Genomic DNA, 18,013 nt, shown 5'->3' on the forward strand with positions numbered 1-18,013 from the left:
CCTTGCAAAAATAGTGGATGTACATATTTTCAAAGCATTCAAGTATGTTGTTTTCTACATAAACTTCAAGTTAGTTATGTAGTCATACAACTACAAAATTGTGCTTTTTAAATTATTCAAATTTAAAATTGATTACTTGATTAAAAATTCAACTTTCCTCAGTTTGCTACTGTTATCCTTCTGTCCTTTCATATTTTGAAAAATCAGACTTTAGCTGAAACTTAAGTGTGCATGTGCAGATGTTGCATTTTTCTAATATTGTATATGTATTGTTTTACAGTCCATTACAAATATAATACAAACTTAAAATGCAGTCCCTGTTAAAATATGTTGCTATGGAAGATTATTGAGAAAACTCATGTCACGTTCCCAGTTCAATATGATGTGATTCAGAATAATCATGGGACACTGTTATACCTTATAATGTGAGATTATCAAGGGAGCCCATTACACTCCTTTTATGATGTGTGTTATGATGATGAAAAGATTTCAGTTCAAGTTGAACAGGCTTCACAATTTCAAAACTAAATGAAAAACAGAATAAAAGGCCATCTAACCTCTTTGGGTATGTCTACACTGCAATAAAACACCCGTAGCTGGCCCACAAGGAGGCAGGGTCCCAGTGCTCAGGCTCTAACCTTAGCCCTAATGTCTACACTGCAATTTTATAGCCCTGCAATCCATGCCCTGTGAGCCAAAATCAGCTGACAAGGGCCAGCTGTGGGTGTTTTACTGCAGTGTAGACATACCACCAGAGTTTACAGAAAGCACAGCTTTGCTGCCATTCCTTGGCTACTATTAGGTGTGCGTGAGTAGTATTAATTGAGGTGAGAGGAGAGGAACCTCAATTCCCAGTTGAGATCAGTTGATAGGTATAAAGGGGTACACAGGAAGCTTGCTTTCTAGATCAATAAGTTATTGGGAAGTACTGAGATTGCTTAAAGTCTGGTGTGCCTTGAGGGAGAAAGAGCAGTTTATTATATCTTTACAGCATTGATTTCTCTTCCACTGGAAACTGACCTGGAAAGGTCCCAGATACTAGCTACCAGTAGGCATACTGGTGTCTGAACATGCTGGGAAAAGGAACATAGACCAAATTCTGTCTTGAGATTAGGGGTCCTAAAATAGCATTTGCTTTCACAAGAGGTGGTCATTGGCCCATTCAGTCCCACTTGTAATATCCTATAGTTGAAATTTATGTATTTTTTTAATTGGAAAAAGGGGGGGGGGAGTTTTGAAAATATTATTCCTAAAGGATCTGTTCACAATCTCCATCTTTCTCACATTTGTCAAGGTGGGAACAGATTTCCAAGAAATGAATGTTTATTTTCAATTTTGCTTTGCCTTCAAGCCACTAAGTATTGGAACAAACTACCAAAGGGAAGGTAGATTCTCCATCTCTTGATGTCTCCATATAAAGACTGGATGCTTTTCAGGAAGATATGCTTTGGACGAATACAAGTTACTTGGTTCAGTACATGGGTGGAATTTTATTACCTGTGTTATGCAGGCAGTTGGACTTGAGGTTCTTATGGTCCCTTGTGGCCTTAAAAAATCTAAGTCTGTCTTTTCAAAAGATCATAAAAGGAAGGTGTGCTCTGCACTTGTAGAACCATAGAAATTTAGGGCGGCCAGGGATCTTCAGAGATCTTCAGAGTCCCCTGCATTGAGGCAGGACCAGATATACCCATGGTAGATTTACTTACTATCAGTATTCATGTTAGAGATGAGGAAGTGGAGTCATGTCCCTGCCAGCAAATATCTTTTTGTCATCTCCTAGCAGTGTATTCTAGTTGATACATGATACTTGTATTATTGGAAGTTATAAAAGTAACTAACTGTGTAAGAAGATAAAAGTGCATTGAAGAAAGAATATACACCCCACAATGTTTGCTGCTTGTAAAAAGCAGGATCAGATTTTTAGCTTGTGTAAACTGACATAGCTCCACTGAAATCATTAAAAGACATGAAAGGATAATTACAGCCCACAGATCTATTCTTTAATGTCTATGCATCATCCCTGTATGGGCTATGAAAAGAATCTTCGGGTTTTCACAAACCTTAGGAGGCCCCTAAAAATGGAGAGAATACAGTACTTTGACCATTTATAGCCCAGGCATTCACACAGTGTTGGAACGGAAGTGAATGATCACAGGAAAAAGAGGGTAATACATTTAGAAAAATTTGAGAGAACAGTGCCATAGTGGGGTGTTGTGTGTGTGGTGAGGGAGAAGGATATGGTAATAGATGATAGCGTATACTGGAAGGGAACAAAGAAGAGGCTGAAGAGAGGCAGATTCTGAAAAGCAAATAGAATCTTGAAGCGAGAGGAAAAGTTAAAAATGATGTTCTTAAATACTTACATTTTTAGAAAATATTGAATACAGGCTTTCTAGGTTAAGGGGGGGCACAGACCAAAGGAAAGGAAAAATGAGAAAGAAGGTAAATTCTTTTTCATTCTTTTATGAAAGTTTGCTGCAAAAAGGATATATATATTTATATACATAATAGTAATCTATGCATATTTTATGTACTATGGGTGGAGCTGGTAGCACTGACTCCTATTAAGGTTGCTCGAAACATCTATTTATAAGACCCCATTTTCAGTTGCTTATAACTTTGTGTAACTTCAATGATTTGGGGTGAAATTTTCCATGCCGGATGTCTGCCTCAGGCTAAATATTTTGGGGGAAAATTTCAGCCAAAATGGTTCAGCTGTTTCCAAGAACAAGGCTTTTTCCCCATGTTAAAAAATTCTTGGGACCTTTTGTTTGACATGTTCAAGTACCCCATGCTTTGGACCAGGGACTTGAAATTTGGCAGGTGTTTCAGGGATGTGCCTTTTACTGTCCCAGTGAAAACCTGCCCAAATTTGGCCACTGTGTAAGCCTCTGAAAACATAGCAGTTCACACATGTTCAGTAGAGAGAACTTCAGTTTTAACAGCTAAAATCTCCAAAAACTCTGTCCTCACTGAGCATGCACCTTCCCCACAAACAAACTGAACATGCTGCAGGCCAAGGCTCGTGGGAGCCAGAAAAACTTTCCCTGTGTAATAGCTGCTCCAGTCCAGGGTGGGGCAGGATTCTTGGATGAATCAGGCTAGTGAAGTAAAGGAGGCTATTGTCCTTAGGACCGCTGCCTCATTTGCTGCAGAAGTTGCAAAGCGTGTAGCGAATGAGGTAAGGGATTGCAGGAAACGAAGGGAGGATTCATGGTTAAAGCAGTTGAGTACTGCCCTGGAAAATGGGATTCTATCTCCACAGAGTTCCTATGTGATACTAAACAAGTCATTTAAACCATACTTTTTAAAGGCTATGACTAAACAATCGTGTGTTCCCTCATTTTCTGGGGGTCTAATTTCAGACCCTTGGGACCTCTTTGAAGAAGCGCTGAGTGCTCACAGCTAGATCTGAGCAATATGTTTCCAGCAAATAGCACTTTGTGGAGCACTGCAATGAATTTGGTTCAAATTCATTGTATAGTTTTGCCTGGAATAAAACTGTAGACAAAAATTTTGAAAACATTGAAACACTTTATTTTGAAAACGTCAAAACTGTTTCAGTGTTTCCATTCAATCCGAATGAAATTTTTCCAGTTATTTCGTTGAGGAAAAACTGAAAAAAATAGTTTCTATTTGAAACCAACCAAACATTTTTCAGTTCAGCTAATGAACTGAAAAATCAATTATTAATGTTAATGGGAATACCTGGCTCTTATATAGGACTTTCATCAGAAGATTTCAAATTATTTGTTTAGCTCCACTCTCAACTGCAATTCAAGTTAATGGATTCTATGTTTGAATATAATGGTAAGTATTCTGAAAAATCAGGTCCTAGCCATCTCAAGTTGGGCACTCAAAATTAGTGGATGCTTTTGATATTAATCTTTGTATGCCTTAGCTTCCCAACTGTAAAATTGGGATAATAGTGCCACTCATTTCATGGAGTTTGCAAAGATAAATTAATGTTTGTGAAGCACTCAGCTACTATAGTGGATAAGCCCATGAGGAAATTAATAATTTTATCTTCAGAGCAGAGTTTGAATAATGTGCTGGAAATAAGGCCTATGACTGCACATTGAACAATGAGGAAAAAAAACAACAGCTATTGAATAGCAGCTCATTAATTGATCACTGCCCATTCTGTGGACTGAATGAGGTAGGGGTCCTATAGAAAAAGTTATACAGGTCTGTCTCATCTTACGCTGGGGTTACGTTCCGCAGTCAGCGCGTAAAGCGAAAATCGCGTATAGTCAAAATTACTTTGAGTGTAATGGCGGACGGAATCGCCCACACTACAGAAACAGTATTTCAATTATTTTTCTCTTTTTTTTTTTGTTTTTTTTCTTGTTTTTGCCGACCGCGTAAAGCTGAAATCGCGCAGGTTAAATGCACCTAAGATGCGACAGACCTGTATGATCGTATACATAAAGACTGTATCACAATTAATAATCACAGGAGGGGAAAATTAATGTTACACAGGCAACTTTAATTCTGACATTTCCTAACTTTTGAGTGCTGGACTAGCAACTTGGTTTTCCTTTTAACGTCTTTGTAATATTTTCATTCTAATATACAGTGTCTGCTATATGTAACACCCTGAGAAGCAGTAATCTGGCATTTTGTGTGTTTTTTATATTGTACAACTACTTAGAAGAAAACAATTTATCTAATATGACTAGATGGATATTTAGGCCATGATTTGTCAGAGAACAATGTTTCTGATAATGCCGGGGGTGGGGGGGAGAGAGACGTAATCTCATATTCACATAAGTAGCAGACAAAGGCTCAGATCCTGCATAAGGTGCACTGGTGTGGACTCCTGCCACTTATGTACGTTGATGGTTGCATAATTCTTTTAGTTTCATTAGTGGTGTCAGAGGCATAATCTCTACCTTGTTATAAAGGAATTCTTGCTACTAATTGAGTAAAACTGAGAGTGAGTTAAAGTTTATCAAACTTCAAAGTTGTGATAAATTTTTAGACTATTTAGGAAGTTAGAGCACTATTCTTCATTCATTTTAATCCCTTTCCATCCCCTGTTGACCCTATTGTTCTTTGTGACTATACACTTGCATAGTCAGTCTCCTCCTCTGTGAAATATACACGGCTCTTTTCGCATTAGAGAACAATGGTAAGATTTCAGAATTGAAGGGAGCACAAAGACCTGTTAAAAATTTTTAAATAAATGTTAAAAGTAAAAGAGGACTGAATGAAACAACTCTTGCTGATTTATATGAATCACATAAAATTGTTAAATTTAATTACGTTGGGAAAAGGCTTCAATTGAAAAAAACCCATGTCCAAATCAGGCTTTTAATTGTAATTCTTTGTTACTTATTTCCACAGAGAAGGTGATACTCGTAGTAATCTGAGAGGTATTAATGTCCTGCTCTAAAGGCAGATTTGTTCAATGGACTTCACAAAACTGCTTCAAAATGTAAAGAATTACATCATTCCAACCCACCCTTCTTCCTTTATTCTGCTGTATCATAGTAGTCATAGGTCGGTTATTTCTAGTGCAACTTCTCACACATAGAATCACAGAATCTCAGGGTTGGAAGGGAGCTCAGGAGGTCATCTAGTAACCCCCTGCTCAAAGCAGGACCAATCCCCAACTAAATCATCCTAACCAGGGCACATATAAGAATGCTCATAAGTGGTAGGAATCTGTGATAGACAAGAGATGATTTATGTCAGCCATACAAAGACAGAATTACACAGTTTCTAGTAATACTTATGGAACAGTTATACATTGATCATGCAAATGATGAACAATCGTTTTACTGTCCAGAGTTGCTGTCCCTGGTCCCAGATTTCTGCAGCTATTTGCAGCTGTTCTTCAGCTGGTAATTTACAAAAATGTTCTAGTCTCTAGTCTAGAATTATATCAATGATTGCCAAATGATTTCCCACTCCCACACTTCCTTTGCTTGGAGTTCTGACTCTGTTTCTCAGTTGTGTGACCACAAAATGTTTGAAGTATACTTCTGCTTTCCAGATGCAATGCTATTTTTTTTTGTTGCTAACTAACTAGCTTACCACCACTATAGCTAAATAACTGGATTTATTAGATTGCTTCTCTAACCAAACATCTCAAAACTTCATTATAATACCACTGTTAGCATTAGACACTTTGTTCAAATATTATTGTATCCTAATATTGATATTGCCATGTACAGCCGGGGTATTTAATATAGTAATTCGACAGTATATCCAACATAGCTGTAGAATATCCATATATCAGCTATTTTAAGATTAAAGCAGGGAGTGAGTAAAGTGGTGAGTCTGCATATTTTAAGTATGTACTGCCTCATAACCACAGGAGGTGCTGATTTATTGATCACCAGAAATTACTTTTAAACAAATCAAGGTCCCTCTCATTTTTCCAATTCAGTGGGGAACAAGTTGCAACAAAATGCTCTATCCTAATTCCAAATCACTTGTGCAAATTATATCTTAATCAATACAAGATGCAAAATATTACAGCTGCAGCAGATTAACATTAATATGTTAATAGATTCACTGTTTGGGCTGCTTGAGAAGACTCTTCTTTAATAGAACTTAAAAAATGTTTTCCATGCAGTTGTAGGAAAGATCTTGGTGTAATATTTTCTTTACTTACATTGGATACTGGTTGTGAAGTTGGTTTATTTTTGGTAATTTCCTGACTATGAATGCTGTGACTTTTTTTAGCCAACCCTACTATAATAAAATACAATGTATAAAATAAACTTTCATGCTATTTTGAAAGTTGTAATTTAAATTTGTAAAATCAGTGTTGTAGAAATCATACTGCTTATTTTTTTTAAAAAATTACAAAAATGTCAAATTATACTAAACATTCAAACAAAGCAACCTTTATCTGCACCTTTTAGAATGTCTTCATGAAATTCTGGGTGTCTTAACTTTTTGTATTGGTGATCTAGGCACTAAAGACTGATCTCTCCCTCTGCATGCCTAATACCAATTTACAGGGCTCCCCCCTGAGTGAGTTTTAAGCTGTTCAGCCACTTCTTTTATTTTGAATTTGTTTTATTTTTATAAATCTTAATATTCTCTTTCCTCTACAAAACAAGAACATTTCTTCCAGCCCAATCAGTGAAGGAAACATTTTTATCCTTTATCTGGCCAGTAGGTAATTAAATAATGCAACGAGAGTGGAGATGCTTCTGAATCCATGTCACTGTGATAAACTGCAGCAGTTGGCTTTGGTGTGGAGGGTGATAGTCTGAGGTATAAACCCTCTTACCTGATCAAACCAGTCAGCTGTTCTGTTTCTCTCAAAATTCTTTCTTTTATGCTCTTTGCTAAAATTGAATAGTCAGTAAGGCTAGCCAGAAAACAGCAATTCTGTTTTGCAAAATATTTCAGTATTTTGAAATTTGGTTTTGTTCCACATTGGGATAAACAGGAGATCTGAATTTCCTCGCTCACACTCACTCACACGTACATTTTGATGGTTATGGAAATCAGCTGGGAAGTGGGGGACAGAGGCCGAAATCCCTGCGCTGCCTGATTTGAAGACAGGACTTGAATCTGGGACTCCAATATCCATGCCCTAACAGTTCAGCTGTAGAGTCAGTCTGTCTGTGTCGTGTGTCTGCCCCCCCCTCCACATCCCTTCATTCTCCTCTCCCCCCAAAAAAAAATAAAAAAAAAATCTTGGTCCTGAGAAAGTTCCTAGTTAATTTTTCAACAAAATGAAATTTTTCAACACAGAAAGTTTCATCAAATTTTTTTTGCAGTTAGTTCTAATAGTCAAAGGGGAGAGGTCACAGTTGCATATCTGGAGTCTGACTGCTGTAAAAGTGGAAGAAAGTCAAAAATGCTTTTGGAAATGGACAAAAAGCAATTGGCTCTACTCATATAGATGGATGTTAGAGAAAAAGATATGTCCACTTCAATTCTTCTTCTTCTTTCTCAGAATGATACATTGTCCCTCAAGAGAAATGAAGATTTACAATAAGTGAAGATATCTAGCAGAGAAAATGCATGGTTGGACTTTGATATATTATCTTTGAAGACAATTCAACACAGCTGTACAAGACTTTAAAAAAAAATTTTTTATAATTGGAGATATACCAATCTCCTAGAGCTGGAAGGGACCTTGAAAGGTCATTGAGTCCAGCCCCCTGCCTTCACTAGCAGGACCAAGTACTGATTTTGCCCCAGATCCCTTCGTGGCCCCCTCAAGGATTAGGCTAATAACCCTGGGTTTAGCAGGCCAGTGCTCAAACCACTGAGCTATCCCTCCCCATTTAGTAGTAGTGAGCCAGCGTATAGTTTGTGAAAAATTGAGCCCTACTTCTCCAGAAGTTAGCATGTTTGCTGCTGATTAGTTGGGAAGAAAAAAAAGGGGGTTCTTCCAGCTATGGGTCTGGGCTATAATTTATTTTAATACCACCAGAATTAGTCACTTGAAAATGTTAGATTTCCTTCAGGCCAGAAGAAGCTGGGAAAGTTGTGAGGCTATTAGACTTAAGTGTCTGGCTGATCTTCAAAAATGGAGTAGTGCTGGTCAATCAAAAGAGGTTTTGACAGACTCTTTTTAAGGAGCAATTACGTATCAGGGTAAGGATCTAGTTGAAATGTGTGGCCTGTGTGTATAGTGAACGCAGTTTGTCTTACTGTCTTACTAAGAAAATGCCCTGTTGGGTAAAAATGATTCTTGCTTGGTAGAAATAAACGAGGCCTAAGTGATGGTCCCTGGAAGAATCAGTGTTGTTGGTTTTTTTCCTATCTGAAACCTATAAATGGCTGTCTACAGAACCTTGACATATTGTTGCTTCAATATGACAAGTTGGGTCAAGGGGGGAAACCTCAAAACCAAGCCTGGAGCTGGGTGACCATCACTCTGAGGCCTATTCTAAAGCCCATAGATTCTATGGCATAGAATTTAATGGAAGATTTCCTACTGATTTCAATGGGCTTTGAATCAGGCCCCAAAAGAATAGTTGTAAGTAGAAAATACTTTTAGCAAACCATTTTCCCATCTGTGTGTGACTTAAGATTGTAGATGATACAATAAGGTGTTCAGATAAAGCAGTTAGTCATGGAGTTGGATTCACTGTTTTTAATATTAAATTAATCTAGAGCCTTAGGCTGTTAAGAAGTCATCCTTGCTTTCAGTCCCACAGGATTAAATCGGGTCAATAAGACCCAAGATGTGTAGGCAGTGACTTAATATTCTCGTCTTTAAGTCAAGTAATGTCTTGGTCAGAAGACATGGCATAGGGTTTTTAAGTGATGAATGATGCAATTTATAAGAAAAAATGAAACTATTTATTTATTCAACATTTTTGGTTAATAGCATTATTATCCCTGTTTCTTTGGTTTTGTAGTCTTTGTGTTTGATCTTAAAACAGGGTTTGAACAATTACCAATGTAATGGGATTAATTGCATGAGAAATTATTCATGTTGGGTATATTTTACAGGTCGAGTCCTTAGTTTTGTTCCCTGACTTTTAATGTAAAGGCATTTAAGCAAATCATTAATTGAAGTTTTGTTTGTCGCAATCAAAACCAACACAAAATAGTCAAACATTTGAGCCACAATTTTAAAATGATTGCTAATTTTGGGTGCCACAGAGAGCCCAGCTCCAGTAATACTGTGCATCCAAATTGTTTGATGGCATTTATAGCATCCCTGAAAATCAGGGTCTAGGTGTCTCAAGTTGGAAACCCAAAATTGTGAATATTTTTGAGAGGTTAGGCTTTGGTGTAAAGTGTAGGAGTTCTCAAATATTAATATTCACTTCAATCAAATGCCCCAAAAGATATCTTCTCTTTTATATTACATCTGTTTGTTTCCCCTCACAGGTCTCTTGACACAATACTGAGCAATGCTGTACACGGCTTATCTGTCCTCGATTCTCACTTAGTCGAAGTGGAGGGAGACACTCTTTACTTGTATGGTTCTGGAGCTCTGGAATCCCTGGATCGAAACTGGAGCGTTCAGACAGCTGGAACTGTCATCACAGTCTCCTTTATGTTCATAGAATTTGATGAAATTGTTCAAGTGCTACCAAAACTGAAGATCAGATTTCCTAATTCTGCGGTAAGACATTTTCTCTGAGACTTCAGCAATCTGAATAGCCACAGAATATATGAATGATCTTTATTAACACCTTATTTTGATCAAGTAACCTTTAGTTTTCAGCTTATTATCACTTATGTAGATGAATTTGGGTTATTTGTGTAACTCTTCAGTTTTGTCTATATTGTACTTTTGACTTGATAAGGCCTTCTTGATTGAGCAAGAGACTTGAGTCAGAATTCTCAAAGGGAATTGAGGGATTCTTCTTAGGTTGGAAATTTATTTCTGACACAAACATTTCTTTTGGCCCTTCATAAAATAGAAAAGGGTTGCTAAATTGTGAGATGGAAATACAATACTTTTACATTGTTGATCCATTATTTCCATGTATCAAGAAGTATTTGTTTGTGTATCAAGGCCAGCATCTGAACAGCTGGCGACAGAAAGGTCAGAGGTGGTGCTGGTTAAGCAAAGAACTCTCTGGAATTCTGTGGTTCTTGCTCAACTGAAAAAATGTAAATGTGCAAAGTCTCTGGCCACATTCCCTCCAGGCAATGTGGGTCTGTAAAATCAAAGCAAATAACATAAAACTAACTAGAAAAGTATCAACAAGTAGGCTCTTATGTGCCTTCATAGTTCCCTGTCTTGGTTTCTGGTCAACAAACCTCTGTCTCTCCTTCTCATAAAGATACTCCATGCTTTTTTTTGGAAGGTTCTAAGCTTAATTGAGCATACCTTGCTTCAGCTCAGGCAGGTATTTCCAGATACAAATTCAAAATCCCAGCAGAGGTTTTTAACCCCTCAAAATCTCATTCCTCTATCAGGCTCATTGTGGTCTCCTTTTAGGGGTGCTACTGAAGCAGTGTTGCAAGGAGCAGAATAAATGAGGGATTCTATGACCTGTACAGCTGGTACAACCAGGAAGCAATCAGACTCTACATACTCAAAATATTTCTTGCTTATTTCCTTGCTTGCAATGTAGAAATATCCCATTCTTTTCTTTCTATGCAAAGTTTTAAGCAAATCTTGTTGTTGCAACACTTCTACAGAGGGGCGTGGGGTTTTGCCCCTCTTATTGCCAATGACTCAATTTAAACCCAAGGAATCGCAATGATGGTATAATAAATACATGTGATAAACCAATCATCCAAAAAACTGGGGAATTGAATCCTATACACCTATAGCTTAGTCAAAACAGTTAAGGCTAAGTGTCTATATTAAGTGACCATAGCATTATACATACTTGAAAAAGTTATGGTCACACTTCGCTGAAAACGTACAGCCCAATTAACGCCTATTGTATTTTTACATGCTTTAATAATCACTCGATGAATTTTCATCATTTTTTTTCATAAAGAATACAGACAAGCTGTGACTGTACACTTACTCTTTCAAGTGAAGACAATTTTAAATGCTAAGGCTTTCCCACTCGGAGACCACCAGATGTCTGTATCACTAAGATCTCTTATTTTATTTTCTAGTTTTTATTTTAATTTATTGGATACAAAAAGGAGAGGACTTCTTTTTAAAGAGGGGAAGGCATCATGTGCCATATTGTTTTGAAGAGGTATTAAAAGCTCTACACATCGAGTGAGCCCAGTTGCTTAGATGGGCCCAAGAGCTGGTTATTCGTGTCTAAGGAGAATAGAAGTAGCATGGAATGGAGCTGATCTAACACTGAGCTTGATGTCTGTAACACAGTTGTGTTGCCTTACTATTATGTGTCCTCCTCAGTAAATATAACATAGTTCATGTCTATTTTTTTGTTACAGCACCTGAAGTTTAAGGAGACAAATATTGTCATGTTGCAGCAGTTTAATGCATTAGCACAGGTGCGTCGCATTGAACAGTTGACAGTTGATCCTCAGGGAAATCCAGTTGTCAACTTTACTCTCTGGAAATACTATGTTCTATTTAGACTGAACCATTTTAATCTGCAGAAGATAAATGGAACTGAGGTAAGAGGAAGTAATATTTTTTTTAGGAATACAAAGAACATGTAACTTTCCTCTCAAAATTATTCCTATAAAATGGATGCTCATTAATGGAAAGAACAGATTCTTATTTCATAAATTTATATTGATTATATATTAGTAAAATTAGTGGAGCCACCCCATTCATTCTTATGCAAAAGTAAAAAAGATGTAAATCTACTTCCCCACATGATTTACTTTGCTCTGCATTCGTCAAACTAAATCTGTTATTTTTACTTATGTAGCCCCCCAAAATACCTATTGTTCCTATAGCTCTTGGTAATTGGAAAAGACAATTCAACCCTATTCCTGAGTACATATGATAAAGAAACACAAATCAATGTGTCTATTTGTATTTTTTTTTAATTTTAAAGAATTCATACACTTCACCTCTTCAGTTTTTCTTGTAACAAGTTTTTCTCTGGTTTATTATAATATGTTTGAAAGGAATTTAAATTTTGGCACTGGATATATGTATTTCGGGCTGTCAAGTGATTAAAAAAATAACTGTGATTAATCACACTGTTAAACAATAATAGAATACTATTTATTTGAATATTTTGGATGTTTTCTACATTTTCAAATATATTGATTTCAATTACAAAACAGAATACAAAGAGGGTACAGCGCTCACTTTATATTTATTTCTTATTACATGTATTTGCACTGTAAAAAACAGAAGAAATGTATTGGGTGAATTGAAAAATACTAAGTACTGTAATGCAATCTCTTTATCTTGAAAGTTGAACTTACAAATGTAGAATTATGTTAAAAAAAATAAATAAATAAACTCTGCATTCAAAAATAAAGCAATGTAAAATTTTAGACCCTGCAAGTCCACTCAGTCCCACTCCTTGTTCAGCTAATCACAGACAAATAAGTTTGTTTATAGTTGCAGGAGATAATGCTGCCCACTTCTGGTTTACAATGTCACCTGAAAGTGAGAACAGGCGTTCTCATGGTACCGTTGTAGCTGGCATCGCAAGATATTGACATGCCAGATGTGCTAAAGATTTATATGTCTCTTCGTGCTTCAACCAGCAGAAGGTTGATTTTCTTTTTTGGTGATGAGGGTTCTGTAGTTTCTGCATCGGAATTTTGCTCTTTTAAGACTTCCAAAAGCATGCTCCACACCTCATCCCTCTCAGATTCTTAAACCTTAGGTAGAGTGCTGTAGCTATTTTTAGAAATCTCACATTGGTACCTTCTTTGCATTTTGTGCAATCTGCAGTGAAAGTGTTCTTAAAATGAACAACATGTTCTGGGTCATTATCTGAGACTGCTATAACATGAAATATATGGAGAAGGCAGGTAAAACAGAGCAGGTAACGTACAGTTCTCCCCCAAGGAGTTCAGTCACAAATTTAATTAACGCATGATTTTTTTAACAAGCGTCATCAGCATGGAAGCATGTCCTCTGGAATGGTGGCTGAAGCATGAAGGGGCATATGAATGTTTAGTATATCTGGCACGTAGATATCTTGCAATGCCGGCTACAGAAGTGCCATGCACATGCCTGTTATCACTTTCTGGTGACGTAAATAAGAAGGCAGCATTATCTCCTGCAAATGTAAACAGACTTAATTTTAGCGATTGGATGACCAAGAAGTAGGACTAAATAGACCTGTAGGCTCTGAAGTTTTTCGTTTTTTTGTTTTTGAGTGCAGTTATGTAACAAAAAATATCTACATTTGTAAGTTGCGTTTTCACGATAAAGAGATTGCACTACAGTGCTTGTAGGAGGTGGACTGAAAAGTACTATTTCTTTTGTCAGTTTACAGTGCAAATATTTATAATAAAAATAATATACACTTTGATTTCAGTGACAATACAGATTACAATATATATTAAAATGTAGAAAAATATTTAATAAATTTCAATTGGTATTCTGTTGTTGTGATTAAAACTGTGATTAATCGCAATTAATTTTTTTGAGTTATTCGTGTGAGTTAACTGCGGTTAGTTGACAGCCCTAATATATATAACCATACTTGACAGCTGATTTTAGTACAGCACATTATTTATACAGTATTTTTTAACTCCAGGTACACCATAGACATAAAATCTCAAATATTTTCTTCATCACCACTCCAGGAAATGGAAGCCTTGATTTTTTACCTCTTACACCAAATCATTAGTTGTTTAAAGCGCAAAGACAGGGAGTACATTGATACTGGTATACGTCTGCATCTTGTGTACCCATTTGCACCGGTGCAAAGTAGGTGTAAAAGCTACCATCTGATCTGGATAAATTATACATCTGTCGTGCACCAAGGTCTCAGTCAAGTAAGGTGCTGAGAACTATAGCCCTAATACAACACTTAAATACATACTTAAATTTAAGCATGAGATTAGTCAGGTGCTTTACAATTAAGTGTTTTGTGGGATCATAGCCAGGATGTTCAACACCTTGTAGGACTGAAATCTCACTTTGCATTTGTGCAAATGATTATACCAATTTCAGGATTACAGTGATTTGAGCTGTCCATATAGAGTGTAATTCCAAAAAGTTGTACCTATGGATGTTAGGAAGCTAAAGTGTAATAGTTACATTTGTTTTTCTGTATTTCTCATTAATAAAATATCTACCAGAAACGTAAATAATTACATTGTAAAAATCTGATGAGAAATAGTACATTAAATGTCTAATGATTTTAAATTGATCATTATATTTTGTTTTTAATTGACTGTATCAGATAACTAATAAAGTATATAGAAATTTGAACTCTATAATTTAGTCTTCTGTTAGCTGTATCCAGCACATATTAATCATGCAACACAGGAAGAGAGGGTTAAAGAGCTAAACTGAACTAAAAGCTCTGACGGGGAGGAAACTAGAAAGCAAAAATGCCTCCTTTTAATTGTGCTATATTTTAAAAAGAAAACAAGTCATTAAACTTCTAATACTATTCTGGGTGGACTTTTTCTTAAACATAAATAACCCCAGGAGAACATTTTGAAATAGAACAAGTAGCACAGCATAAGGTTGTTTTTTTCCCCTTTAAATTTACTGATCATGAACTCTTTTAAAAGGTGCCTGTTAAAAAGTTTGGATTTGTAAAACTGAATACGGCTTTTAAAAGCTTGCTTCTCAATTTATTCTATGTATGTATTTAAATGTTGTATCTCCAGGCAACATTTACTGTACCATTTAAAGTGCAAACATGCTTTTAGATTTTCAGCCTACAATAATAAAATATAAAATAAATCCTCCCTGCTTATGCCACAACTCTTCAGAAAACGTCTAAGGCCTGGTCTGCACTACGAGTTTATACCGAATTTAGCAGCGGTAAACCGAATTAACCCTTCACCCATCCACACAACGAAGCCCTTCATATCGATATAAGGGCTCTTAATATCGATATCTGCATTCCTCCCCAACGAGAGGAGTAGCGCTGAAATTGGTATTGCCATTTCGGATTAGGGTTAAGGTGGCCGCAATTTGACGGTATTGGCCTCCGGGAGCTATCCCACAGTGCACCTTTGTGACCACTCTGGACAGCAATCTGGACTCGGTTGCACTGGTCAGGTAGACAGGAAAAGCCCTGCGAACTTTTGAATTTCATTTCCTGTTTGGCTAGCGTGGAGAGCTGATCAGCATAGGTGACCACGCAGAGCTCATCAGCATGGGTAACTATACAGGCTGAGGATTGAAAAAGAGCTCCAGCATGCACCACACGGGAGGTACTGGATCTGATCGCTATATGGGGAGAGGATTCCTTGCTAACAGAACTCCGATCCAAAAGACGAAATGAAAAAACATTTGAAAAAATTTCCAAGGCCATGATGGAGAGAGGCCACACCAGGGACTCAGTGCAGTGCCTTGTGAAAGTTAAGGAGCTCAGACAGCCTACCAGAAAACCAAAGAAGCAAACGGAAGGTCCGGGCAGGGCCGCAAAACATGCCGCTTCTACGCTGAGCTGCATGCAATTCTAGGGGGGTCCGCCACCACTACCCCACCCCTGTTCGTGGATTCCGAGGTGGGGGTAATCTTAGCCATGCCTGAGGATTCTGCGGATGGGAAGATGAGGAGGAGGAAGAGGAGGACGAGCTTGCAGAGAGCACACAGCACTCCGTTCTCCCAACAGCCAGGAGCTTTTTCTCAGCTGACAGAAGTTACCCTCCCAGCCTCCCAAGCCACTATCCCAGACAATGAAGCCATGGAAGGGACCTCTGGTGAGTGTACCTTTGTAAATATAAAACATGGTTTAAAAGCAAGCATTTTTTAATGATTAATTTGCCCTGAGGACTTGGATGCATTCGCGGCCAGTACAGTTACTGGAAAAGTCTGTTAACATGTCTGGGATGGAGCGGAAATCCTCCAGGACATCTCCATGAAGCTCTCCTGGAGGTACTCCAAAAGCCTTTGCAGAAGGTTTCTGGGCAGCGCAGCCTTATTCCGTCCTCCATGGTAGGACACTTGACCACGCCATGCATGTAGCAAGTAATCTGGTATCATTGCATGACAAAGCCTAGCTGCGTATGGTCCGGTGTTTGCTGGCATTCAAGCAACATCCGTTCTTTATCTCACTGTGTTATCCTCAGGAGAGTGATATCATTCATGGTAACCTGGTTGAAATACAGGAATTTAATTAAGGGGACAGAGATGGCCATTCCTACTGGGCTGTTTGCCTGTGGCTTAAAAGAAATCCTTCCCTGCAGTTAGCCAAGCAAGGGGAGAGGGGGTGATTGGCGCTGAGCTTTTTTCGCGTTTGGCTAGCAGGGATCTTCCCTGCTACCAGCCACGCGGGGGGGAGGTTGGCTAGCAGGGATCTTCCATGATACCAGCCACGCGGGGGGAGGGGTAAAGCGATCATCCCAGAGAATTGGATGGGGGTGGTTCTGCTGCTGCACGTTAACAGGAAAGAAGCAGCACTCAACGGGCTTTGCTTGCTATTTGGGAAAGGAGGGCGCTGGATATATGAAGGCTGCAGAAGCCAAAAGACAATGGCTTTACCATGGCCGCATGCAAGCCGAATTCTGCTGCCCGGACCTGCGTCTGTGATCTCTAACACCAAAGCCACAGGCACTCAATATTAAGATGCAAAATGCGACCTTGTACTGAAATCACATGTGCTATGTAAGGTGAATAGTGTTGTTCACCGTGAAAGAGTATAACCATTGTTCTGTAAAATGTATCTTTTTAAATACTTCTCTCCCTTTTTTCCCTCCCTCCTGCAGCTGCAAATTTTTCAAGCCTCCCTCCTCCGTCCCGAAGGCTATCTCAGATAAGGCGGCGAAAAAAAAAGACGCAAGACGAAATGTTCTCGGAAATCATGGAAGTGACCCGCAATGAAAGAGCTCATCTGAATGAGTGGAAGGACGTGGTATCAAAGTACAGGAAAGATGCCAGTGACCGTGAGGGGACAGGAGGGACGAACGTGAGGAGAGAGAGATGCTCGAAGATGAGAGGTGGCGGCAGGAAGATCAGCAGGTGCAGGGATGCAACTCTGGGGCTGCTGCAATGATCAAACTGACATGCTCCAGCGTCTGGTGGAGCTTCAGGAACAGCAGCAGGATCACAGAGTGCCGCTGCAGCCCCTGTATAACACCCTCCCCCCTCACCATGTTCCATAGCCTCCTCACCCACCAGATGACTAAGAACGTGGGGGAGGCTCCGTGCACCCGCCCACTCCACCCAGTGGACAGCCCAACCAAAAGGCTGTCATTATTTTGAAATTTTTTTAGTGGCCTTTTCCTTCCCTCCTATCCTCCTCCCAAACCCACCCGGGCTACCTTGTCAGTTCTCTCCCTCTTTTTATAATTAATTAATTAAAGAATACATGATTTTTAAATGAGAGTGACTTATTTCCTTAGAAAGCAAGCTGTAATGAAGGGGAGGTGGGTTGGCTTACAGGGAATGAGTCAATCAAGGGGCGGGGTGTTTCATCAAGGAGAAACAAACACAACTCACACCGTACCCTGGCCAGTGATGAAACTGGTTTTCAAAGCTTCTCTGATGCGCACCGCTTCCTGGTGTGCTCTTCTAATCGCCCTGGTG

At 38.4% G+C, this 18,013-nt stretch overlaps 1 protein-coding gene across 1 annotated transcript in view; it reads left to right on the forward strand.

Moving 5' to 3' along the window:
- LRRC49 (leucine rich repeat containing 49) overlaps positions 1 to 18,013 on the forward strand; it is a 149,634-nt gene that overhangs the window by 117,505 nt on the left and 14,116 nt on the right. The window contains 2 exon segments of the mRNA XM_032779850.1: positions 9,823 to 10,060; positions 11,812 to 11,997. Coding sequence (XP_032635741.1) covers positions 9,823 to 10,060; positions 11,812 to 11,997 — 424 coding nt within the window.

The sequence above is a fragment of the Chelonoidis abingdonii genome, chromosome 9 (genome assembly GCF_003597395.2).
Source record: "Chelonoidis abingdonii isolate Lonesome George chromosome 9, CheloAbing_2.0, whole genome shotgun sequence".
NCBI lineage: Eukaryota > Metazoa > Chordata > Testudines > Testudinidae > Chelonoidis > Chelonoidis abingdonii.